This window comes from Dendrobates tinctorius, unplaced genomic scaffold (genome assembly GCF_039654945.1).
Source record: "Dendrobates tinctorius isolate UK_male_01 unplaced genomic scaffold, ASM3965494v1 ptg000191l, whole genome shotgun sequence".
Lineage (NCBI taxonomy): Eukaryota > Metazoa > Chordata > Amphibia > Anura > Dendrobatidae > Dendrobates > Dendrobates tinctorius.
Genome location: NW_027361858.1, coordinates 9,666,391 through 9,694,273, shown reverse-complemented (window position 1 = coordinate 9,694,273; position 27,883 = coordinate 9,666,391). Strand labels below are relative to the sequence as shown.

The window sequence follows — 27,883 nt, the reverse complement described above, 5'->3', positions numbered from 1 at the left end:
GACATAAATTTTCTTAGTAAGGTAACCAGCTTTATCAAGTCTTAGAGAACTATTTAACAATTTATTCAAGTCATACTGCAGAATCCTATGACAGATCAGCCTTGGTCTGTTATTTTTTGGTGGTGCTGTGAGGATGGCACTCAGTGGCTTTTATTGAACACTTATAGATGACTAGATAGCTCTCTTGATGCTTTTTTCCTGTCTATAAGGAATCTCCACACACTTTCTGAAAATATCAGGTCTGATTGGAAAGTCTTCTATTTTATACACAAAAATATCACCCATTTATCATTGTATTTATACATTTGTAGATGAAATAGAGGAACTACTGCTGTGGTCTCTTGCGCATTGCTTACTCAACAAGGCAAACTGGTCCTACATCCCAGCACACACTTCCAATATATCCAGATCTGGATTAAAGATAGCTTAAAGAAAACACATGTGCTGGGACACTTGAAATTTATTTCTAAGTGAATAAATTTCAAAGTGTCTCGCCAGTTAAACATGGAAAGCGGACAGGGCAGGAGACAGGTAAGCTATGCAAGATAATCAAACAAACATATTTCTCGTTCAGTTGCACTACACCATCTAATTTCCATATCTCTTTTGCTTCATATATGTTCTGTCTACTGTTTCCTTCCACCTCTACCACCCTTTGACATATTCTACATCCTCTCTCCTCTCACCTCGCATGTACAACACTGAAGCCATATTTACATTTCTCAATCACGCAAAACCATCCATTGCCACCATACAGCACAAATCATTGAACCACCTGTACTTTCTCTTTTTTCTCCTTCTACTAGTCGCTGGCGATACCTATCCCAGCTCCGGTAATCCTTCCACTATTATGTCTAACTCTAGAAATGGAAGGGAGAAACTTGCACTCACTGTCCCTTTAAACTTCTTCGTTTTATTGAAAAGCTTAAACATGTTGCAGGGGTGAACTGAATAGTTGGAGGATGATGGCAGTTTCTTGCCTAACAGCGCTTCAACGGGTCGTTCAGCAAGACACCACATCTTCCATAATCCAAACCTCGCACTTCTGTCACCAAGACTTCTCTAGGGCTGCACAAGTCTACTGGAATGCACTACCCCAAATGATTCAAATAACTAGCCAGTATGTTTTTTTTTTAGGGTGCTTTAAAAACATATCTCTTTAGACAAGCCTATCACCTCAACTCACAAACCTAACTCTCCCCTGTTACCTCCTAAATGTTAATCATTATCTGCTCCTCCTATTAATCTGTCTCCACATCCTCCATGCACCCAATAGCACACGGTAACTGCAATCAGACAGATCCTGGCTGTTGACGAATCTCGCTGATTAATATGAAATCCCTTATTTATTATAATGATGGCTGGACCGTACATAACAGTGCGTTCTACCTATCATATCCCCACTATTTCCTTATAGGTTATAGCTTGTGAGCAGGGTCCTCACTCCTCCTTTAACTGGTGAAATGTGTTACATTGTATTGCTTTCATTGTCTGTACATTTCCCTGTTTAATTGTAAAGCGCTGTGGAATATGTTGGCCTTATATGAATAAAAATTTGTATTACTATTACACAATACATTACTCTAATAAAAAAGCCTCCCCTACATTTGTGTTACTTTAGGGAATACATGTGTATACCAAAGCGGACAGGAAAGGAAAGCTGACAAGTCCTCTTTAAACATTTTACTTCTGTGGTTTCAGTATGCTTTTTATATTTTTTCATTATTATAATTTTTTCCATGCAGCAAAAACATTATTGCTATATCAGTTTTTCAGCTTAAGTACTAACAGAAAAAAATGACAATAATGAGACAATAAATTTAATTAAATAACTGCGATTTATTAAAAAATAATTGTTAAAAGTGACAGTTTCAAATGAGCTGAAATAGAAAATACAAAAATTAAAACAAAATACAATAAATGGTAATAATGTTGGTGTTCAAATAAAACTATAGTACCGTCTATAAAATGATATTGTGAGTATGGGATGGAAGCTGCTACATTAGAACGGAACAAACTAAAAGAACTTATGTATGCTATGTTTTCTGCATTGAAGTATTGGACCATGAGCTTTCAATAGATACATTGGAAAAGAACTTGAATAGCAACTGTCATTTTAAAGGGAATCTGTCACCTATTTTTTCAACTATAAGATGCGGCCACCGCCATCAGGGGCTTATCTACAGCATTCTGTAATGCTGTAGATAAGCCCCCGATGTAACCTGAAAGAAAAGAAAAACGAGTTATATTATATTCACCCAGGGGCGGTCCGGGTCCAGAGGGTGTCGCGGTCCGGTCCAGCGCCTCCCATCTTTTAGCGATGACGTCCTCTTCTTTGTTTCCCGTCGCGGCTCTGGCGCAGGCGCCAGACCTCTTTCGGACAGATTCCCTTTAAGTTTTATCTCATAAATCAATAGTACACATGGACAAGAAACAAGAAGAGAAATCTGCTTCCTTATCCTCCAGGACTGATCTTTCACACTGTAAACTCTGCATTCAATGCTTTTCCTTAATCAAGGAAGACAAATTTTGCTAACTACTGAGACAGGAAATAATGGTGCTCATAAGTCATAACATTATGTGGAGAGGAGAAGGAAAAGAGGAGGGAGGAACTGGGGGCAGACATAGATTCTGCTTAAAGAGCACCTGTAATGACAGTTAAACTTTATAGTGTAACCGTCACTTCAGGAGAACTTGCAGCAGAATGTGTGAATCTGCCTCAAGCTCCTGACTCCTCCTTCTCACCACTCTCTACTGAAGATCTTCAGAACCAACTGTCAACTCCTATAGTGATGGGAGGGGAAGGAAGAGCTAGAGGAAGACAAGCATTGTACTGCAAGTTCTCATTTCAAGAGAACTTGCAGCAGAATGTATATCTGCCTCTTATTTATCCCTCCTATTCTCTCCCCTCTCCATAGAAATATCTAAGCAGCAACTGTCTCCTCCTATGTCAGCATTGTAACAGTCTGCATTTGTTGAAGACAGATTTTTCCCTTGAAATGAGAATATTGAAGGTGAAGTATCATTTCGGGAGGAGAATAGAAGAATATGTCTTTAATAAGATATCATCCAAAGTATTATTTTCATGTGTACATTGATTTTTTAAATAAAAATTAAAACTATGGTTACTCTTGAATTGGCATGTTCATTAAGAACTCATATTGAATCTTACCTCTTGGAAATCATCTTCCTTTAAGATCATTACTGCTAGTTCTTATATCCATTAAAGTGCATACCATATGTCAATAAAATGTTGTTTATTTGGATCAATCACTATACAATTATGGGATCAATATATTTAGTTCTCTATTATAATGATTTTCTTCTAGTAACTTCCACTGCTATGCTATATATCTTTAAGAAATGGCTGGTTAAAAAAAATTGACAGCAAAAAAGAGCAACAGTATTTACCTTCCCAGGTCTCAGAAACTAATGCACAATCATGAAGAAAAAAACTCACTTAATAAAGATGGAGGCAACACAGGTGCAAAATACTGATGAGACAATCACTCACAACCCACCAATTTATGGAGGGGGCAATTTTTTAGTATTAAAATTGCACATAAAAAGGCTTGTATAGGGCACTAGACACATAGGAAGGGCTGGCGATATGGGCAGGCAGACTAGGCATCTGCTTAGGGCCCCTGCTACCCCTGGGGCCTCCAACCAGTGGCGTGAGTGCTATGAGAACCATGAGTTAGGGGGGCCTGCACTGCCCCCCTGCATTGCGTACTCAACGTATCTGCATCTTGGATGGCAATGCAGTTGAAAACCATGATGGGGAGAGAGTGTCAGATGATGCTCCCTCTCACATCACTCCCCCTCTGCCTCTGACGCAGCAGGTACGTGATGATGTCACTTCATCGTGTGCCATGCTGTGTCAGCAGTGGAGCTGATGAAACATGCTGCAGAAGCCAGAGCAGCGGGGTAACGGAGAGAGGTAAGTATTGTATTTATTTATTTTTTATAATACTGCTGGTCTGTGGGGTTACATTATACTGTGTGTGTTTGCATTATACTGTGTATGTGTCTGCACTATACTGTGTGTGTATGTGTGTGGGGGCTGCAATATAATGTGTGTGCATTATACTGTGTGGGGGGTTGCATTATGCTGTGTGTGTGCTCGTGTGTGGGGGGCTGCATTATACTGTGTGTTTCTGCATTATACAGTGTGTGGGGGCTTATACTCTATGAGGGGGCTGCATTATACTCTATGGGATAGCTGCATTATACTCTATGGGATGGGTGCATTATACACTGATGTAGCTGCATTATACTCTGAGATGCCTGCATTATACTCTATGAGGTGGTTGCATTATACTTTGATTTGGCTGCATTACACTCTTTGGGGTGGCTGCATTATCTTTTATGAGGGGGCTGCATTATACTGTATAGGGTGACTGCATTATATTCTATGAGGGGCTTCATTGTACTCTATAGGGTGACTGCATTATATTCTGAGGTGGCTGGATTATATTCTGAGGTGGCTGCATTATATTCTGAGGTGGCTGCATTAAACTATAAAGTGGCTGCATTATACTCTGAGGTGGTTGCATTATACTCTGGGGTGGCTGCATTATGCTATATGGGATGGCTGTATTATACTATATGGGGGCTGCATTATAACTTTATGAGGGGGCTGCATTATACTCTATGGGGGCTACATTATGCTGTGTGATTGTGGGGGGCTGCATTATACTGTATGTGTTTGTCTGCATTAAACTCTGAGGGAAATGCAATATACACTATGAGGTGCTGCATTATACTCTATGAGGGGGCTGCATTATACTCTATGGGGTGGTGGCATTATACTGTGAGGTGGCTGCATTGTACTCTGAGGTGGCTGCATTATACTCTCTGGGGTGGCTTCATTATACTCTATGGGGTGGCTCCATTATACTGCATGTGGGCTGCATTATACTCTATGAGGGGGCTGCATTATACTCTATGGGGGCTGCATTATACTGTGTGTGAGGGGCTGCATTATATTCTAAGGGACTGCTTTATACTCTAAGGGGGTAGTATTATACTCTATGAGGGGAGCTGCATTATACTCTATGAGGGGCTGTATTATATTCTATGAGGGAGCTGCATTATAGTCTATGGGATGGCTGCAATTATACTATGGGGTGACTGCATTATACTCCATGAGGGGGCTGCATCATACTCTATAAGGGGGGTTGCATTATACTCTATGAGTGGGCTGGATTATACTCTGAGGGGCTCTGCACTATACTCTATGAGATGGGCTGCATTATGCTCTGAGGAAGGAAACATTATCCTGTATTGAGGACTATAGGCTGCATTATACTATATGTACTATACAGGGGCTGCATTATACTATATGGGGTTGCATTATACTCTATCAAGGACCGTGTGGAGTGAATTATACTATAAGTACTATATGGGACCTGCATTATATTGTATTGAGGACTATATGGAATACATTATACTATGTTAAGGACTGTAAACACCAGATACACACAGAGTAAATGTCCACAACTTATCTTGTATGAAAAACATATGCAAGTTTATGAAATAGAACCACAATTCAGCATATGTGGTACACGCATTAGTATGCGACAGAGGGTCTTAACAATAAGGACAGAAGGTAAACACACAAAGTACCATGTGTCCAGACATAATAATGTGAGGTGGGGGAGCAAATAAGCAGCTAATTGTATAAAATATAGTGAGATACATGAGGTGCCAATTGCTCTTGCTGAATAAATACTATCAGTATTGGAGAACCTCTAGTAGTCCCATTACCATTTCAGTACAAACCCCTAGCTGATATTAAAAACATCATTGTTGCACAGTTTGCTCTCACCCATAGTGCCTCAGCCCAGGAACACACGGTACCGCAGCCCCAACGTGCGTTTCGCGTTGGCTTCTTCGGGGGCATGTTTTCTATGTTAAGGACTATGGGGTGTATTATATTATGAGAAGTGCATTGTACAATTAGGAGGACTATGGCTGTGCATTATACAAAATGGGGGGCTATGGGATGCATTATACTACATGGAGAACCATGGGGAGTGTATTATAACATAGGGAGGATATGGGGAGATTATTATACTATATAGAGGGCTATCTGGAGTGTATTGTACCGTATGGAGGACTATGGGGAGTGTATTAAAGTATATGATATTGATGGATATGGGGCACATTATACTATTAGGATTACTATGGGGCAGATTATATTATATAGAGGACTATGCGGTGTGTATTATACAACAGAGGACTATGGGGTGCATTATAATATGTGGAGAACCATTAGGTGTATTATACTAAACAAGCAAAATTCTACCTGTTCATCAAGTGATTGGATTATTTATACCGGAACAAAAATCATTATTGTAAGCAGCACATCACCCGGTGAAAGCTGCAGATATGCTGTTGATAACGTGATACTGTGTGGGGACAGACTGATCTACAAGTGATTGTCCTGTGCTCATCATTTTTCTTCAGCCGGTGTAAAGAGGCTTGGAAGCAAACGTCGAACGACTTCAATATTGTAGATCACGCTCTTTTAACGGTCTGAACTCAGTGCATGTAACTACAACCAAAATGTTTCTGTGTGATGGTGCAATATGTTAGCATTTCGGGCCCCACTTTAAACTTTTGCCCAGGGCCCCACTTTGTCTAAACCTGGCCCTGCGCACAGGCATTGTACACTGTCTGGCTTACAGCCTAATAGTGATGCACATACTATTAGATTAGGCGGGCTGCCCAGCACTACCTAAATGCACCCCATGAAGACATGCACCCCATGAAGACATACACCCTAGTTCACAAGGCCAACATTGATGAGCATGGATGCACATACATAAACCTGTGTGTGATGAGAATCCTACATAAAGCCATGAATTGGTAGGTTGTGAGTGGTTGTCTCATCAGTATTTTGCACCTATGTTTCCTCCATCTTTATTAAGTGGGTTTACAGCATCCTGATACATTAGTTCTAAGATCTGAACAGGTAAATACTATTGCCCTTTTTTGTTGCATTAGTTCTTGAATTTTTGGGGAAATTTGAATTAGTCTTTTTGTGGTTTTGCTTTTCATTTTGGTTATTACGATGTACGATGTTATTACGATGTTCTGGTTAGAGAATAAAGGTATCACTCCTAGAATACCTTTCTCATTTTTATGGGACCTAAGTATTTACATCAATTTTGGTTATAAAATTTAATAGGGATTCCTCCTTTGTTCAGTGCTAGAATGCAGATTTTAGAATCTGGTTGGTTGATCATGTAAACTGACATACTCTTAAAAATAACATTGGTCAGAGTTTTCATTGCAGCTCCAGCATTTACACTTCAGATATAATAATAATAATAATAATACATGTCAACCATCAGACTTACTCACTTTACATTAAATGTTCCTGAAAAATAGCCCAAACAGCCCAAAAAAGTAGAATATATCAACTAACTGAATTCCAACAAAGGAAATAAACCAATTACACCCAAAATATTGGTGACAGACGTTCAAATGTGAAGAAGAGTTGTAGAGAAGGAACAGATGGTTGAACATACAATGTGCTACATTTGTGGAAAGCATCCTACATAGCTTGAAATATAATGTTAGGTTGTAATCAATAATCTAATTCTGAAGCATAAAAAAAGATTAGCTGATCTCCATACTATTTCGTGAACCACACACTGTTTTGTTTAAGGCCAGGTCCACATGTGTTGTACCTTCACGTCAGTGGCTCCATTGGGGCCTACATATGAGACCCTGGAAAATGGGATTTGGGCATATGTGTTGACTGGGCCATTGACTGTAATAATGCACTGTGTGCTCTATCGGTCATAATTTTCTGACGTATCTGCGTATTTGAGATGGTTTCTAATACACCGTTGACCACATCTTGGAGCCTACAGCAAACAGATAAGACCGAAAATGACCAGACCACACAGTGACTCCGCCTACATCTTTACAGTCAATAGCACATCCTCTCGCTTTCCATGGCTTCTGGAGTAAGCCCCAACTGCCAACTGCCGTGAGGGTAAAATGTAATGTGACCATAGCCTATCAAGGTCCTATAAGTCCATGTAATTACAATACTAGGAATGAACGGTTAGCTTTTAAAGATGTATCTGTCTGACAAACAACTTATTTCTGTTCCAGTAAACCTTTAGTGGTGAAATACATGCAAACCTGCACTATATTTTGCTACTAGTATTCTGGACCTCCTTTATGTATCTCTAATAAAATGTATTCATTCATGTAAATGTCTGGAAGTTCAGAACAGTGTAATCAGTCATTTATATTTTTAGAACACTGTGAAAAGCTGCTTTGCGCTCATTTTCATTCAGTTTTTAAATTAAATACATGTTTCAGTCATATTTTTTTTTTCTCCACTTTAGCAAAACTTCCTTTTTCAATAGTGGTGAAGTGGGTCCATTATCCCGACCATTGGCATGTCTTGCCCCGTTCCATGCTTCCATATAACACTGCATGTTTTGTGGAAAATCTAGGTATATCTTCAAAGGATTTATTAGGGTTTCAATGTCACACTGAAGCATATACCCCTTAAACTTGAGCAGAGATGGCTCTGTCATACATGCGCTCCAAAATGCGATGAATACATGCAAAACTTGGACGATCAGTGGGCATTTTGCTCCAGCATAGACGCATAAGATTATATAATTCCAGTGGGCAGTTTTCCGGGCATGACAAAATGTTACAATCTCTAACAAAATATATGACTTCTTCATGTGCCATGCCATAGTAAGGTTGCATGCCGTAAGAGAATATTTCCCACAAGACAACACCATAAGCCCAAACGTCAGACTCTGTTGTATAACGATTGTAAAATATGGACTCTGGCGGCATCCAGCGAATTGGTATTGCGTCATTTTCATTTGCCTTGTAGTAATCTGCTGAGTATATGTTCCTAGAAAGGCCAAAATCAGCTATTTTTACCACCATGTTTTCACCCACCAAACAATTCCTGGTAGCCAGGTCCCGATGCACAAACTTTCGCTCAGAGAGATAGGCCATCCCTGCTGACACCTGTCGGGCAATGTGGAGCTGATCTGTGCAAGACAGTGGTGATGGATTCAGGTCTGAGAGTCTGACTTTAGTAGCAAGACTACTGTGGCTTAAGCTGCTTAAGGCTCGTGGTGATCTGTGTCGCAAATATTCATTTAGGTCTCCATGGGCCATATATTCAAAAAGAAGACACATTGGTTTTCCAACAGCACACACACCTGAAAGCAAGGAAACGTATTTTGTGTTAATGATACATTGGGCATACAGTATAGATAAACAGAAAGAGTATCACACTGGAAAGATGGTCATGAATACAGGAGGAACGTTTTAGCTCAGCACTAGAGATGGCGCTTCATACAACCCAGGTCCACAGTCCAGACAAGTGCTGTGCAATTGTCCTCATCTTGTGGCTTCTTCTTCTCTAGCCTGAGTAACATCTCTGTCCTCCCTGAAGCTCACAGTTGACGTCTCATCAACCCGACTAATAAACCAAGCTTTGAATCCTAGTGGGTAAGAAAACTCAGGCAGCACCTGTCCATGACCAGAGAGCCTAGACCATGAACCGGGGTTGTGTCAAGCAATCATCTCATCTCTACTCTCTATGTACCAATTTTCTAATTTGCAAGCTCATCCACTTCTTATATACAAATGTCCATCTTTTTCCCCACTATTACTGGTAAAAGCAGTTTGTTCTAATCCTCGTTTTATGAAATCCTCACAGCTGGTGTGCATGACATGCCTGTCCAGCTGTGGTTTACAGGTCTCCAGGGAAATGACAACAGTAAAAATGTGATTACTAAGAAAGCTGAGAACAAACAATGGAATGTGCATGATCAAGTTGTGGCGTAGTAGTACAAAGCACTGATATTTTGTGATGAGTTATCAGGATAAAGGTGGGAGCTGAGGATTTGTCAAGGTCAACTGGGACTTTTGACATTTGTTCTGGATTCACCAAAAGTTGGAAACGACAAACCAGGACATTGAAATGGATTCTGTCTATTGCACATATTTTGATATGGTTTGGCTTGTGCACACTGTATATTGGCAATATTAACACTAAATGTATTGAATGAAGGGGAATGGGGTTAAAAACTTGTGAACAAACTCCTGAGATAACTGTATTAGGAAATCTCCACCTACTAGATTGCTGTTTTGTATTCTGAAGGGAGTAAGAGAATACAGGATTAGAATGAAGAAGAATGTCTTTAAAGAAAGTGAAGTTTTTGGATGACAGAAAGATCCTAAATGCCACCGACAATCGAGTTTATATGGTTTTCCCAATCTCAATTAAAAAACAAAATACAAAAACATTAGTAGTCTTATAATTTTCACACTTGTCACTTAGGCTTTTGTGGTCTCATACCTTATTTCCTTTCAGGAAGAGTTTTCAGCAGGCTCCCTATCATTAGAGGCAGAATTCCAATGACAAGCAACATTTCTAAGAACAGCTGAAAACACAGGTACCCACAATCATAATAACCAATATAACAACTGACCTGCTCCCCTTTTTTCACAATGACTTTTGTGCACGCTCATTAGATGCTTCAATAAAAAGATAGGGTCAGATTCTATTTATTGCAGCCTGGTGGCTAAATGGTTAGCATTGTTGCATTGCGTCGCTGGGGTCCTAGGTTCTAATTTCCCTAAGGACAACATCTGCAAGGTGTTTGCTTGGATTTTCTTCTGGTACTCCCATTTTTTTCCAACACTCAAAAAAAACACTTACTGATAAAAATTTAGATTGTGAACCCCAATGGAGACAGTGCTGATATGGATTTAATGGCGCCTTATAAGTGAGTAAAATGAAAAAAATAATTGCTGCTAATGTACATGTGAATTGCTTGAAACAACAGGATGCTAGGGTTTATAAACACTCCCAGTGGACAGTTTGAAAATTGCAAAATTTCTCATTTTTATTTTTAATAGTGTAATATGCGAAAAAGCTAAAATAAATAACATTGATCAAATTTAGAGAAAATTACATTTATTTAACACAAGAACTTGAAGAAAGCAACAGGACATTTTCTGATAACAGCTTCCTATTAAAGGCGGATGCTCTGACTTGAACACGGAGTTGCTGGGCTAATTCTGCTACAGAATGCAGTTGGTGCAGTAGAGTTTGGCTTGAGGCTTCAAACACAAGGACAAATGTAAACTAAACAAAATATGTCTTGAATGGAGAACGAAGGGATTTAGAAATACTAAACTTTGGCACATTTTCTTGATTTAGCAATAGGACCAAAGTCCATCCTGCCAAGTGAAGTATTCTGAACAGATTGTTCTGAGCAATACACCAAGGAATACAGTACAATGTCATCTCAAAGAAATTGTAGTCAGAAGAGATGCTCATCCATTTTAAAAAACAAAAGGAAAAAGCCAACATTAAAAATGCTGATGTTTGTTCTTAGCTGAAGTACAATCAGCAACTACAGGTAAAAAGTACATACATATCTCAGATATTATCGGCACATAAAGGGAAAATGTCACCTGTTTTGGCCGCTAAAAGATGTGGCCACTGCCCTTCAGGGGTTATCTACAGCATTCTGTAATGCTGTAGATAAGACCCCGATGTAACCGGAAAGATAAGAAAAATAAGTTTTATTATACTCACCAGGGGGGTGGTCCGGTCCGATGGCTGTCGCAGGTCCGGTCTGGCGCCTCCCATCTTCATGTGATGCCGCCCTCCTGTTGCTTCATGACTCCCGAGCATTGCACTCCTGCACAGGTGTACCTCTCTGCAGGAGCTGACCTTTCCCGGCGCCTGCGCACTGCAGTACTTTGCTCTGCCCACAACAGGGCAGAGAAGTGCGCCTGCGCTAGAGCATGATGTCGGGAAGCGATGAAGCAACAGGAGGGCGGCATCGCAATAAGATGGGGGGTGCCAGACCTGACTTGCGACACCCATCGGACCGGACCGCCACCCCCCCGGGTAAGTATAATAAAAGTTATTTTTTTTATCTTTCAGGTCGAATCAGGGGCTTATCTACAGCATTAAAGTATACTGTAGATAAGCCCTGAAAGGCAGTGGCCATATCTTATATCAGCCAAACCTGGTGACAGGTTCCCTTTAATAATGCCAAATACTTCAAGATATCTGCTTTATCATTGGACAACCAACTAATGTGTATTATTTAACTTGTGTTGTTAATTCATTTGGGACTGAAGTTATTCCTGAGTCAGTTTTAATTTTATTATTTTTTTATTCCCCCAGTCCAAAAAATAAGTGTGTCCTACGGAATTGATAGTGAAAGGCAAATATCTAGTGAACTGGAACAGATTGAATGGTGTAAAGAAGCAATTGCACTTTTATAAAAAATGACAATCCAATATATACAGGCATCTGAGATTTTATTTTCTAGAATTGTTAATACCTCATGTGAATCTACACACCCTATGCCATGGCTCACATTGGGCAAAGTGAAAAATGTGAACGATATTTGATAGTGAATATCGTATATTTATTTTTTCTCATGCAGCTGGATGATCCCTTTGGGGAGTCTTAACAATAAATTAGGCTCATATGTTAAGCTTTCAAGAGAATTCAAGGCAAATTCAACAGCACTAGCTGTCTAATTACTGTAGGACGATTTATAGAAGCAAAATCTATTTTTCGTAAGTTTGTCCTAATGATTTCGTTGCTTCTTACTAAAATTTGACACCATAAAGACTAAATGATCAATTTGGACTGACTTTGGTTCAAAGCTATATATTTAACTTGAGACAAGTGCATAATAGTTAAGATAGGTCCTGTCACGTTATTGCCAGGGACAATGGGCTCCTACAGTGGGTGCGGAAAGTATTCAGACCCCTTTAAATTTTTCACTCTTTGGTTCTTTGCAGCCATTTGGTAAATTCAAAAAAGTTCATTTTTTTCTCACTAATGAACACTCTGCATCCCATCTTGACTGAAAAAAACAGAAATATAGAAGTTTTTGCAAATTAATTAAAAAAGAAAACTGAAATATCACATGGTCATAAGTATTCAGACGCTTTGCTCAGACACTCATATTTAAGTCTCCTTGAGATGGTTCTACTCTTTCACTGGAGTCCAGCTGTGTTTAATTAACCCTTTCACACCAGAGCCTGTTTTTGCCTTCGTGACCAGGCCAATTTTTTCAATTCTGACCAGTGTCACTTTGAGGTCATAACTCTAGAACACTTCAATGGATCCTACTGATTCTGACATTGTTTTCTCATGACATATTGTACTTCATGATAGTTGTAAAATTTCTTAGATATGAGCTGCGCTTATTTGTTAAAAAAAAAAAAAAAAAAATCGAAATTTGGCGAAAATTTAGAACATTTAGCAATTTTCAAACTTGTAATTTTTATGCCCTTAAATCAGAGAGTCATAGTGCACAAAATAGCTAATAAATAACATTTCCCACATGTCTACTTTACATCTGCACAATTTTGGAAACATAATTTTTTTTTTGTTAGGAACTTAAAAGAGTTAAAAGTTGACCAGCGATTTCTCATTTTGACAACAAAATTTACAAAACCATTTTTTTAGGCACCACCTCACATTTGAAGTGAGTTTGGGGGGTCAATATGACAGAAAATACCCAAAAGTGACACCATTCGAAAAACTGGACCCCTTAAGGTGCTCAAAACTACATTCAAGAAGTTTATTAACCCTTCAAGTGCTTCACATGAATGAATGGAATGTGGAAAGAAAAAAGAAATATTTAACTTTTTTTCACAAACATTTTACTTCAGAACCATTTTTTTTTTATTTTCACAAGTGTAGAAAGAGAAAATGAACCTCAAAATTTTTTGTGCAATTTCTCCCAAATACGCCGATACCCGGTATATGGGACTAAACCACTGTTTGGGCACACGGCAGAGCTCAGAAAGGAAGGAGTGCCGTTTTACTTTTTCAATGCAGAATTGGCTGGAATTGAGATCGGACGCCGTGTCGCATTTGGAGAGCCCCTGATGTACCTAAGCAATGGAAACCCCCCGCGAGTGACCACATTTTGGAAACTAGACCAGTTAAGGAACTTATCTAGATATGTGGTGAGCACTTTGAACCCCCAAGTGCTTCACAGAAGTTTATAACGTAGAGCCATGAAAATAAAAAATCATTTTTTCCCACAAAAATGATCTTTTAGCCCAGGATTTTTTATTTTCACAAGGGTAACAGGAGAAATTGGACCCAAAAAGTTGTTGTTAAATTTGTCCTGAGTACGCTGGTACCCCATATGTGGGAGAAAACTACTGTTTGGGCACATGGTGGGGCTCGGAAGGGAAGAAGTGATGTTCTGGAATGCAGACTTTGATGGAATGGTCTGCGAGCGTAATGTTGCGTTTGCAGAGCCCCTGATGTGCCTAAACAGTACAAACCCCCCACAAGTGACCCCATTATGAAAACTAGACTTTGATGGAATGGTCTGCGAGCATAATGTTACGTTTGCAGAGCCCCTGATGTGCCTAAACAGTACAAACCCCCCACAAGTGACCCCATTTTGGAAACTAGACCCCCAAGGAAATTATCTAGATGTGTGTTGAGCACTTTGAACCCCCAAATGTTTCACTAAAGTTTATAATGTAGAGCCGTGAAATTAAAAAAAAATCATATTTTTCCACAAAAATGATCTTTCAGCCCCCAAGTTTTTATTTTCACAAGGGTAACAGAAATTGGACCCCAAAAGTTGTTGACCAATTTGTCCTGAGTACACTGGTGCCCCATATGTGGGAGAAAACTATTGTGTGGGTGCATGGTGGGGCTCGGAAGCGAAGTTGTGATGTTACAGAATGCAGACTTTGATGGAATGGTCTGCGGGCGTCATGTTGCGTTTGCAGAGCCCCTAATGTGCCTAAACAGTGGAAACCCCCAATTCTAATTACAACCCTAACCCCAACACTCCCCTAACCCTAATCCCAACCCTAACCATAACCCTAACCACAAACCTACCTCCAACACACCCATAACCCAAATCCCAACCCTAACCCTAGCCCTAACCCTAACCCTAGCCCTAACCCTAACCCTAGCCCTAACCCTAGACCTAACCCTAACCCTAGACCTAACCCTAACCTGCGTACCTGCTTTTTTTTTCCTTACTTTTTTTTGTGACAGGATCGCTGCCCTGCGATCTGACTCATAGTAACGCCACTTCTCCTCTGATCTCGCACTGACAGGAAATCAGAGGAGAAGCAGCATTACTATGTGACAAGATCGCTGTCTGGCACATAGTAACTCCACTTCTTTTCTGATCTTGCGCTGACAGGAGATCAGAGGAGAAGCAGCATTACTGTGTGACTAGATCGCTGCCTGGCACATAGTAATGCCACTTCTCCTTTGATCTCATACTGACAGGAGATCAGAGGAGAAACAGCGTTACTGTGTGACAAGATCGCTGCCTGGCAGCTGTGCCAGGCAGCGATCAGCTGTGCCAGGCAGCGATCTAGTCACACAGTAACACTGTTTCTCCTCTGATCTCCAGTTAGTGTGAGATCAGAGGAGAAGTGGCGTTGCTATGTGCCAGGCAGCGATCTAGTCACACAGTGATGCTGTTTCTCCTCTGATCTCATGTCAGTGTGAGATCAGAGGAGAAGTTGCGGTACAATGAGTGAGATCGCCGGGAAACAAGCAGCTTTCCCAGTGAGCTCTCTCATTGGCTGCTGTGATGCTGACATCATCAGGACCTGAATCAATCCGGTCTCGATGATGCTGGGGGTCCCAGCAAGCATTGTGCGCCGGGATCCCTGCATTATAAGGTATGTGGGGATCCCGGGAGGCACAAAACTGCCGACAGTAGATAAATGTCACCGCTGCACAAAGCCCAGCAAGCGCTGACGGTTATCTACCGTTGGCGGTCAGGAAGCGGTTAAACTGATTTGTAAAGGCACACATCTGTCTATATAAAACCTCGCAGCTCACAGTGCATGTCAGACTAAATGAAAATCAAAAGGTCAAAGGAACTCGCCAAGGAGCTCAGAGACAGAATTGTGGCAAGGCACAGATCTGGTCAAGGCTACAAAAGAATTTCTGCAGCACTCAAGGTTCCTAAGAGCATAGTGGCCTCCAGAATCTTTAAATGGAATATGTTTGGGACCACCAGACGTCTTTCTAGACCTGGCTGACCAGCCAAACTGAGCAATCGTGGGAGAAGAGCCTTGGTGAGAGAGGTAAAGAAGATCCCCAAGATCACTGTGGCTGAGCTCTACAGATGCAGTAGGGAGATGGGATAAAGTTCCACAAAGTCAACTATTACTGCAGCCCTCCACCAGTTGGGCCTTTATGGCAGAGTGGCCTGATAGAAGCCTCTCCTCAGTGCCAGACATATGAAAGGCCGCAGAGAGTTTACTAAAAGCACATGAAGGACTCCCGGGCTATGAGAAATAAGATTCTCTGGCCTGATGAGACAAAGACAGAAATTTTTGGTGATAATTCTAAGAGGTATGTTTGGAGAAAAACAGGCACTGCTCATCACCTGCCCAATACAATCACAACAGTGAAACACGGTGGTGGCAGCATCATGCTATGGAGGAGTTTTTCAGCTGCAGGGACTGTACGACTGGTTGCAACTGAAGGAAATATGAATGTGGCCAAGTACAGAGATATCCTGGATGAAAAGCTCTTCCAGAGTGCTCTGGACCTAGGACTGGGCTGAAGGTTCACCTTCCAACAAGACAATGACCCTAACTACACAGCTAAAATAACAAAGGAGTGGCTTCAGAACAAATCTGTGACCATTCTTGACTGGCCCAGCCAGAGCCTTGACCTAAACCCAATTGAGCATCTCTGGAGAGACATGAAAATGGCTGTCCACCAACGTTCACCATCCCACCTGATGCAACTGGAGAGGATCTGAAAGGAAGAATAGCAGAGGATCCCCAAATCCAGGTGTGAAAAACATGTTGCATCATTCCCAAGAAGACTCATGGCTGTACTAGCTCAAAAGGGTGCTTCTACTCAATATTGAGCAAAGGGTCTGAATACTTATGACCATGTGATATTTCAGTTTTTCTTTTTTAATAAATTTGCAAAAATTTCTACATTTCTGTTTTTTTCAGTCAAGATGCGGTGCAGAGTGTACATTAATGAGAAAAAAAAATGAACTTTTTTAAATTTACCAAATGGCTGCAAAATGTAAAGGGGTCTGACTACTTTCCATACCCACTGTACCCTGTCCCTCAAACTATCGGAAACCTAGGCTATCCCTGTCCCTCAGATTATTCCTGATGGTGGAGGCACTGGGGTCTTGTACCTTGCTATGCTTCTGTAATAACACTCATCTGTTCCCTCCCCCATCCAGTTAGGTATAGGACAGAAGTGTACAGGATAACAAAAACCAGACACTCAGGGGAAAACAGGAATAAAAGAAAACTATGATCATACAAATGCAGTCACAAAAGAACCAAGTGGGAAACAGGGTAGTTGTAGGTTGCACAAACTAAATGGGAAATGTTAGTGAGAAAAACACACAAACCAACTCCAAACAGAAATCTCCTGAAAATCACCCTAAACACCTGCTACTAACACTGAACTGCTCCTTCAACTCCAATCCAGGAAGTAGAAATCTATCACTGGCAAAGAAGGAAGCCAGGATGTAAGTTCATAAACCTGCACGGAGTAACAAACTCAAAACAGCTAATGCAATAAGGGTGTGTGCACACGCTGCGGATTCTGCTGCGCATCCGCAGCAGTTTTTGCTGCGGTGTACAGTAGCATTCTAACCTATGGAAAAAAAAACACTGTGCAGACGCTGCGGAATTTTCCGCGCGGATTTGCTACGATTTCAAAACCGCAGAAAGAATTGACATGTCAATTCTTTCTGCGGATTCCGCTGCAGTTTACCATCTCCTCCATTGTGGAGAAGAAAAACCACAGGACAAAACCGCAGGATAATCCACAGGTAAAACCGCAGGTCTTTTGACCTGCAGATTTACCTGCAGATTTTACAAAATCCACGCTGCCAAATCTGCAGAGCATTCCGCAGCGTGTGAACATACCCTAAAACCTCAGGAGTCAAACTAAGTAGTTTAACCCTTACAGCAACAGCACAATGAAAGTCAGAACTACTAATAGGTGTCATGCGGTTACCACAACAGAGAGAAGCCAGAAGATGGCAGCATCTGATTGCTCTTACTTCTGTGCTGAAAATAAGCACTTCTTTTTAAATGGTGTTTATTTATGTTGACAGAACAGAAGTTAATCAGCCATGTTGGAGATTCAGGTACTATGAGCGCTCAGTTGAGCTCGGTTAGCCACTCCCATGCCCTTTATAATCTGGGTCCTAATTCAAACCCATGTCAAAGCTAGCTTTTGCTTTATGGCTTGGTGGAGAGGTGTTTATATGAGAAGAAGTTTTGGAGGATATAACTGTGACTGTTGCCTGGTTTGTAAGTGTGATAATTCTCTTCTCTCCTTACTTTGGTTATTCCCCCATCTTCCACTCCCCACTGTATTCCTCTGTTATATGTGAGTGAATATTTGTACGCTTGGTATTTCAGTTTACACTTGTTTGTGTTGTCTTGTTCGTCGTGTTGGTGTACTGCAGTGCACAGTAGCACCCCTCTTACCTGGGTAGGGAAAGAGAACAGATGGAGGGCTGATTAAGGAGACATGGCAAGGGTGACGGCCCCAGCATCCTCACCTTCAGAAGTATCCCTGGGAATAGGGCAAGCTAGAGCACCCCCTTGTGGCAAGGACAGGGAATGAGCCCCTGGTCCCGGGTCACCCGACAGCTGAGCCATGACATTAGGATGGTGAAGCTGTTCTAACTACCTTTGGGTGTATGTGTCATCGGACACTGCTATCATCTGACCACACTCTGTCACAGTATCCTAATGACAGGTCCATTTACTAACATTGCCCATCCAGATTGTTTCAAGAAAGTCACAGAAATTAACCCATAAATGACCTAAAAAAAAACCAATCACTGTGGCTTCTTGATTTTTACTTTTGACGTTTCATTCTAAAACTACAATAAACTTACCCAGAAGCTTTACAATGTTGGGGTGATCAAATTCTGCCATAAGTGCAGCTTCTCTTTGGAAGTCGGCCTGCATGTCAGCAGAGGCTTCTTCTTTCAGCATCTTCACTGCTACCATTGTGAAAGGTTCATATGGAAGCAATCCTGGTGCCCTTAAAAACAACAATATAATGATTTTACTTCTCACCATGAAGATGAAGTAGTATTTGTTTGTACACCTGAGAATTTTCAAGACTTTTATAAAAAGTGTTTGTCATGTATGACAATGGCTTATTTAGCCATTTAACCACTATAGCTGTACTTACTGTGCTCACTTTTACAGATAAATTCAGAATTACTTTTATCACTCAGTCGCCTGTTCCTTATGTGACTTCTAATATAAAGTAAAGGCAGTGGAGCATACTGCATAAACACGCCAGAATTGTGGCAAAATTTGTGACAAATCTTTCTTTCATCACTTGCACCATTTTTAATAAGTGCTTTAGGCCTTTTCTGTGTCTTGTCTGACAAGGGCCATGATGTCACTGAAATGAGGAATGATTTATCAAAAAAGGGATCTAATAGGTAATACTAAGTGACAAAAAATACAAGTGATAGGTTGTGTAAGCTTTGACAGGACAGTCTTAAAATTAGACAGATCAGACAGCATGAACCACTGAGACAAATTGTTTAATTTCATTAATGTATTACTCATATATATATATGCCCCAATGTATGTTGTTTAGATAATGATGTAACAAGAGCAAAATATTTGCGGAGCATGACATGTCAGGCATGTCGCAATACTCCTCTAGGAAATATGTATATTGTCTCTTCAGATAGGAAGAGGACTAGAACTCTAGTGCCACCTATAGGACGTACCAATCCTAAAAGTCAATGTCTACCCTTTAACCAGACTTTGGATAAAAGCCAAAACCAGAATCTCAATTTGCAGCCACTGTGTTTCAGGGTACTGCCCCTCATCAGTGCAAAGTGTGAGATCTGGTTTGGCTGTGTGAGAGGTGTCTGACCAGGATCCAAGGGGTATCGTTTTTCCTTGTGGAGAGTGACATGTCAAGCATGCCGATATATGAGACTTTTAAGCTGCAATGCTCCTCTGGGAAATATACAAGTTCTTTCTTCAGAGAGGAAGAGGACTGGAACTCTAATGTCTCCTATAGGAAGTAGCAATCCTAAAAGTAAATGTTGACCCTTTAACCAGCCTTGTCATATGACTTCGGATAAAAGCCAAAACCAGAATCTCAATTTGCAGACATGGGTTTCGGGGTACTGCCCCTCATCAGTGCAAAGTGTTAGATCTGCAGCTTAAAAGTCTCCTCATCTCGGCATGCTTGACATGTCCACAATGAGAAACGATAATCCTTGGATCTCGGTCAGACACCTCTTACACAGCCAAACCAGATTTTACTCTTTGCATTGACAAGGGGCAGTATCTCGAAACAGTCTGCAAATTCAGATTTTTGTTTCGGGTTTTATCCTACATCATGTGACAAGGTTCGTTAAAGGGTCGACATTGAATTTTTTTGATTACTACTTCCTATACGTGACACTAGGGTTCTAGTCCTCTTCCGCTCTGAAGAGACAATTTGTAAATCTAAAATATGAAGCATTCAGAGGTAGATTGCTCATGAGTTTATAATGTTTCAGTTGTGTCCATCTGCTGCATTACAAAATATATATGTTACATCGTTGTCATGCATTTCTGTTGCCGCTGGGTCACCATATTGCAGCAAAAATCCAAAAGAAGTTGATGAAACAGGTTCCTATACAGGAGGTGGGACTAGTGAAAAATGCTGTGATTGTGAAAAGTAATGAGATTATTGTGAGAAAAGGAGGATTGTCTGGGTCCAGGATGTGATTACTGGGATACACAGTGTGTCACACACATGCTGCACTACAATGGGCAGAGGAAAATCCTTACAAAGAGGGGGTTTGGTGCCAGGAAGTGTTCAGGTTATCATATGAGGTGCTAGACAGGAGTACAACTGATATTGTTAGGGACAGCAGAACGCACTAAATATAAAATAGAAAGTGAGTTCGCCACCCGGGGTCCACCGTGCAGAGGTGTTAAACTGCTGCTATATAATGGCAGACGCACAATATGGCGGTATATCGCACACGGGTTGAACGTCACCCGGTGTGCACTGGGCGTACTCTGTTATATTCACAGAGTCGCCTTAAGGCATAAACATAAATGCCGAGCCTGTTGACCTCACAGGTCTCAGCGGTGTGCACGCATGGTATATGGTCACAGGACTCGGGCCCAAGACACAGGGTCGGTGTCCGTCTAGACCTACCGTACGTGCGGCATCGCTACCGCGGACGCCAACAAGTGCTGCTGACCGCAGCGTGGCAACTGACTCAGCCGCTATACGACAATACCCAGGAGGGGCGCACTGTCGGACGCTAGCTCTGTGGAGATGAGCACTGTGGCTTGTAGCATGCCACTGACTGGCGCTGACTCTAAGGCTAAGTCCCTATCCACACACATAATATCAGAGGGAGGGGATCTTAATGAGTCATTCACAGGTTCATGCATCCATCATCATTCACACAGTAGCAATTAGAGACTACACTAGCGCATGGCCGAGCAGCCATGCGGACCTTTTATAGCCGTGCGGGACCTTCCAGATCTCTGGGATGGACCAATCAGATCAGGAGAAGGACCTGAGCACGTGACTCCCAATCTCCAATGGGAGATCGTCTCGTGAGCATGCCCAGTAGCGTGACGAGAGGACTTAGCCACTGGAGTGGCTTGCTGCAGGGCAGCCTGCGCTGCTATTGCTGACCCAGAGGTGGCAGCAACAACCAGTCCTACAGAGCTGGTCTGAGCAGAGCGCCTGTGACGCTGAGATTGCTGTGCAGGTTCCTGAGCGGTTGGAGAAGAATGGGAGATTGCAGGATGCAAGGCTCTGGATTCACGCTGTGCAGCTGCAGGAACCCGACGCCTAACAGATATAAGCAGTAATCTTGATGTGTTCAAGAAGTAAGCTACGCATGTTGTAGTAGCGTGGACAGAGACTGGAAAGTTACTGGTTTGGAGACCATTCTATCAAGATTAGAGAGGATGTAGAATAGTCCTGTAGACAAATGTGCAGACCCCTGCTGGTAGAGACTGCAGGCAGACCTTGTTGCCATGTAGGCCTGAGATGTGGCATTAGCAGTCTTGGACTAAGTGTGAATCAGTCTGAAAGTCTGGTGTGGCTTCTGCAAAACTAATAAAGGACTGTGCCAGAAAAGTGCCTGAATTGTTTTGTGTTTATTCAAATCTATTTGTTCTGCAACATTCTAGAAAAATCCCTCAACTGAGCATCAAAGTCATTACACAGATTAGGGGGAATTTATCAGACCACGTATAACATAAAACTGGGGTAAAAAAAATTGTCACAAGTGTATTTGCTACAAGATTTGAGACTATTTGCCATACCATCCTGGCCCTTACACTTTTTTTTTTAAATCTGTTTTTGGCCTAACAAAGGGTTGCATGACCTTACTCTGTGCTGCAGATTTACTATAACAATGGTGAACACTTTAACCTAAATCTACACCATCTTATGGCTAGCGTACTTCTCATTTTCTGGTGCATGGATTGACCAAAAATGCAGATAATTGATGCTCAGGAGTGTGCCTCATGATAAATTTGGAGCACCATGCTGCAGTGGCCTATAGGATCAAGACTAGTGTAAAAACCACCAATCACCCTCATTGTGCCTGGTAAAGATTGTTTTATTACTGTGATTACACTTAAAGGGGCTGTCCAGCCTTAGGCTACAAGTTTGGCGGTATGTCCCTAACTCTATGTGACACACATCGCATGTACTGCGCACTGTGAAGATTCTCAGGTGCCAGCGGTGGGAGTGGGCAGTCATGTGACCACAGTTCTGCAATTTGGCCCCATACCAATTAGACTATACTTGCATTGAGTAAGGTCATGCCCACCTACTCAGTACTTGACTACATGTATGCAATTCATATACTTGTAATCATGCACTCCTGGCTCCGGCAATGGACAATCCTCTCACCGCACAGTGCGCATGTTGTGATGATTTAATCTCTTTCAATAGAAGAGTCATATTGCAATTAAAATTCAACCAAACACTGCCCCCTGACATGTTTCATCATATGTATGCCATCTTGAAAGAAGGTCGAATTTGAAATCCAATGCAACTCCTCTATTAAGTGTTAAAGAGTCTATTTGGGGTTTTAGCTCTTTATTGAGTGTTTTCTGTTTTCAGTCCTTTTTTTCATATATAATTAATAAAAAAGTGTTCATTTTGTAAAGAGGATCATAGTAGAAAGGAAATAGGGTTTTTTTTTAATAAAAAAATGATTAATAATACTAAGCCACCTATTTGTATTATGTTTTTTTTCTAGGATAGTGGTGGTCACAAAACGCTTCATGTGCTTACAGTTGTGTTCAGCAAAGCTGAACTGTTCATATTATTTTGTCTGTGATATTCTTCTTCACTTATGGGAAACCACTCAAATACCTGACTTTCTAATAATGTTTATTGCAAATATATTGACCATTTTACTGCTCAAGATGCTAATCTGAAGAAGCAGACGTCTTGCTATATTCTTGTGGAACATGAAGACGCATTCCAGTTATCCAAATAAGAGTGTCTACATCTAGCTAATCCCTTAAGGGTCACCCAACTGTTTTGGCACTCATTGGAGGGAATTATGCTAATCACACTCTGATCAGACACTGATAAGAGGATAATAAGATAATTAGAAAAACCATCTTCATTTAGCACCACTCCTTGGTTAAAAACTGTACATTCCCCAGATATGGATTTTTTTTTATTTCTTACAGTAGAACGAGGGCGTCGCTTGGATTAGCAGAACAATAAAGATGGCAAACTGTGTTTATTGTTTTATTTCATTAAAAGATTATTCTGGCTGTGTGGTTTTTATAACTACTTAAAAACTCTGGATGTAATGGATAGGTGTCTTATTGACACCTCTCCATTACTAAGCCGGGCTTGATGTCTTCGGACAATACAAAGGTGACATCAACCCCCAACTATTACCCCATATGCCACCCGCTACAGGGCAGTGGGAAGAGAGGCTAAGTGCCGGAATTGGCGCATCTTAAAAATGCAACAATTCTGTGGTAGCTGGGGGCAGATGTTTACAGCTGGGAAGGTGGCCAATAACCATGCTCCCTTCCTAAGCTATGAATATATGCCTCCAGTCGCAGGCTTTCCCTCTCTAGCACAGAAAATTGCGTGGGAGCCCACTCCTTTTTTTCCCCCGAAAAGATTATTTTATTAAATACACACACTTCCCATAATTTGCAGACAGTATAATAATTGTATTGTTCACTTACATCTATATATCTAATTATTATGCATGTGTTTACGGGATGTAAACCATGTCTCCTATCTGTCGGCTACTGCATTGATTTTACAGAAGCCAACACATGAATTAATGGCTATTCTTCTATCTATCTGTCTATGAAATATAAAGACATATACTGTGTATATATATATATATATATATATACACACCTATTCTATGTGTATATATCTATTCTATCTATAATCTATTCTATACTGTACACGGGAGATCATTTGCTGGCTTTTAATCTATCTATCTAAAGTATATATATATATACAGTATATATATATCTGTTTTGAAGAATATTTCGTTTTAATGTGATGTGTAAATGACTTAGGACATTTCTCTATGTAAAAGCTCATGTTAAAATCGTATAGCAATCGGACGCTAGGTGTGAAAAATTATATTGTACTCGCACAAAAATTGCATGACACTCGCATGACAATTGCATTACACTCATCCGACTCGCCTGCATCAAAATTGGATCGATTTTTAAATCGCTAGTGTGTCTCCAGCCTTTGGCCACATGCCATTGAGTATTTGGTGAGTTTTTTACCCCAGTATCTGTAAGCCAAAACCAGGAGTGGGTGCTAAATACAGAAGTGGTGACGTGTTTCTATTATTCTTTTTCTCTGACCGTTCCACTCCTGATTTTGGCTTACAAATACTGGGGTAAAAAACTCACCAAATACTCAATGTGTGCACATGGCCTTAAAGAAAAATACAGCATACAAAATATCACTACCCCCTTCCAAAAACCTAGTAAATAGCATGATTTCCATTTCCTGCATTGACAGTCTTTTCCCCCGCATGGAGGCCTAAGACTTGTACAAAATAAACAGAATGCTGCTAGTTGACACATCATTGGCACTAAACAGAGAATTATGTCTCAAGAGCTGAAATATGGCGCTAAGGGAGAGAAGGAGGTTGCTAAGTTTAGGAACAGGCATGTGTTTAACATACGACAAGACAAATATTGTAATAAGAGCAGAAGGCGATGGTTCAGCTTGTGTTGATAAATGTCACGTTTCAGCGAGATGAACATATGGCTGAGTAGTGATACAATATAAATCCAAGGCTCATTAGTAAACAGTGTGCAGAGGATGGCGGATCTATGTCGTTCTGCCGTTCCAACAGGAAATGAGTGATGGAGATGTAAAGAGCGTTTATCATGTGTTTGGAGTAGCACACCAATCTGGAGTAAAATGGCATTTGTTTACCTGGCTTGAAAGACCCGTCCAAAGGCTCCTTCTCCAATGTCCCTGACATACTCAATGTTATTCCGGGGATATTCAAGGCTTATGAGTTTAGGGTTGAGAAGAAGTGGCATTCTCTGATACATGGGGTTCGGATGTAGCCTGTCCAGTACCAACTCTGATGGAAGGGCTGAAAGTGGAGCAGTAGTTTCTCTGGAAAAAAAATAAATGCTCCTAAATGCTTTCAGAATTCATTTTCTACATTTCAGGAGTAGTATTACATCTATACATGATAAGAAGTGAGAATATGTAATAAGTGACATAAATTAGGTTAGTGATAAAATTGCATTCATATCCTATTTGTGATAGCATGCTATATGTAATGCTTTCCAATCCTTTTCAAATATGGGAACTACTGAAAAGGAATTATTTTGCCACATAGCACTAAATTTTCTGTTTTCAGGAAATTTGTGTCCCCAGGTGCAGTTACCGGTAATTGTTAAAAAAACAAACTTTGTCTTGCCCACCCTCCCCAAGTCCAACACAGTGCCTCCACTTCTGTTCCACATCAATAGCGCTACAGCCTAATCAGTAAGCGCTGCGTCTCCTGTCGTCGAAACAGGCAGAGCCTCTAAACTCAATGTTTGGCTGCAGAGCCATTGATTTGCCAATGGGACAGTAACAGATACGCAGTACCGGACTCAGGGAGGATGAATAAGGCACTTTTTAAATTTCTTACACCAAATTGCGCCTGGGGATACAGGTTTTCTATAAAAAAAAACTCTTATTAATGTCATAAATGAAATGCAATTTACAAAATAAATTATGTATTTGAAAGTGTGATTGGAAAAAAAAATTCCAATTTCAAAACATATCGTATACGCAGATTTTAATATAGTTTTATACATATAGTTATGTGTCTTAGGCCACTGCAAAAGTTAACAATCTTTCCATTACAAAGTTTTTTTTTCCTTTGGGTGAATAGGAAACCTCAGTATTGCTGTTCGACATATGCTGAACATTAGACTTCTAAAAATATGGAAAGCTGAAACGTATTCACATGAGAACATTATTCCCCCAGTCATCATTGTCCATTGTCCATCATTGTTCATTTATTACCTGACTGCTCCCAGCTGTTAAATGAATCAAAGAAATAGGCAAAGAGGGACAAACAGGATACTATAACCTTAGAAAGAGACACACACTGCAAACCCAAATATTGTACATTGGTCGAATGCGACCAAGAAAAATTTTCGAAGCTGAAAGTGAAGTTCTTAGTGAACATTTTGATCGGATTGTATGAGCTCACTGTCATGTTATGATGAACCATAGTGGATCCCTATCCATTTTGGTGTAGTGACTATGTGCCAGCAGATGGGGAGACCCCGATGACACACAGCACCCTTGCTGGGTCAAAACGTTAGGAACCTGGTTTTCAGTTTTGTACATTTGGCTTAGCTTCAGTAGATCAATATAAAATATTTGGATGTGAGGTCAAAGTCTTTTTTGGACAGTTATGGGACAATTAGAATACTAACCTGTTCACACTTTTCACTTTCTTTTGTCTTCGGCAGCAAATAAGGGCAGTAATTATCAGTAGCGTTAAGCCAGCAAAACCGCAGATTGTTGATATGATGACTGTCATGGAGTGTGTTGGAGAAAACGATGATGACGTTGATGGCATAACAGGCTGCTCGTTAGCTGTTTTTATTGTTGTTGGTAAATTTGGTGTGCCTTTAATTAAAGAAAACAAAGAGTTATTCTTTAAGGTAGTGGTACCTATCCCCTTCCTCCCTTGTCATAACTTTTATTTATCTATCACTATAGTCATGTGAGGGCTTCTTTATTTTTTTAGATAGGACGAGCTGTAGTTTTCAGAGACACCATTCATTTTATCATAAAATATACTTTTTAAGTTTGGAGAAATAGCCAAAAAAAAACCAATTTGCTTTTTGATTTTTTAGGTTTGCTTTTATGATGTTCATTGTGTGGTAAAAATGAGCCAGAAAAATAATTCTTCAGGTCAATATAATTATATAATCCTAAACTTGAATAGTTTTTTTTGTGTTAGTGGTGAAAAAAATTGGAAATTTACAAAAAAAAACTTGCTGTATATATTAGCATTTTCTGAGACTTATAACAGATTTCTATCGATTGAGCTGTAGGAGGGCTTGTTAATGTTTTGCATGGTGAGTTGACATTTTTATTCATTCAATTTTGGGGTATATAAAATAATTTGATTATATTGATTAAATTATTAAGCTAAACATAACTGCTTTTATGTTATTTTGTGGAGAATGTGTGCTAAATGACGAAAACGACAATTATAGCGGTACAGTTTTTGCTGCCTTATGGTTGAATTAAATATTTTAAATTTCCATGGATTGACTTATACAGATGTGG

At 40.5% G+C, this 27,883-nt stretch overlaps 1 protein-coding gene across 1 annotated transcript in view; it reads right to left on the bottom strand.

Annotated features, from left to right (window-relative positions):
* Nucleotides 1-8,113: 8,113 nt before the first annotated feature.
* MUSK (muscle associated receptor tyrosine kinase) overlaps nucleotides 8,114-27,883 on the bottom strand; it is a 384,027-nt gene continuing 364,257 nt past the window's right edge. Inside the window, exons 14-17 of the mRNA XM_073552439.1 lie at nucleotides 27,019-27,214; nucleotides 25,505-25,693; nucleotides 18,945-19,093; nucleotides 8,114-9,218 (exon numbers count right to left, since the gene is read on the bottom strand). Of these exons, the coding sequence (XP_073408540.1) occupies nucleotides 8,539-9,218; nucleotides 18,945-19,093; nucleotides 25,505-25,693; nucleotides 27,019-27,214 (1,214 nt within the window). The 3' untranslated portion in view covers nucleotides 8,114-8,538. The remainder of the gene's footprint in view (nucleotides 9,219-18,944; nucleotides 19,094-25,504; nucleotides 25,694-27,018; nucleotides 27,215-27,883) is intronic.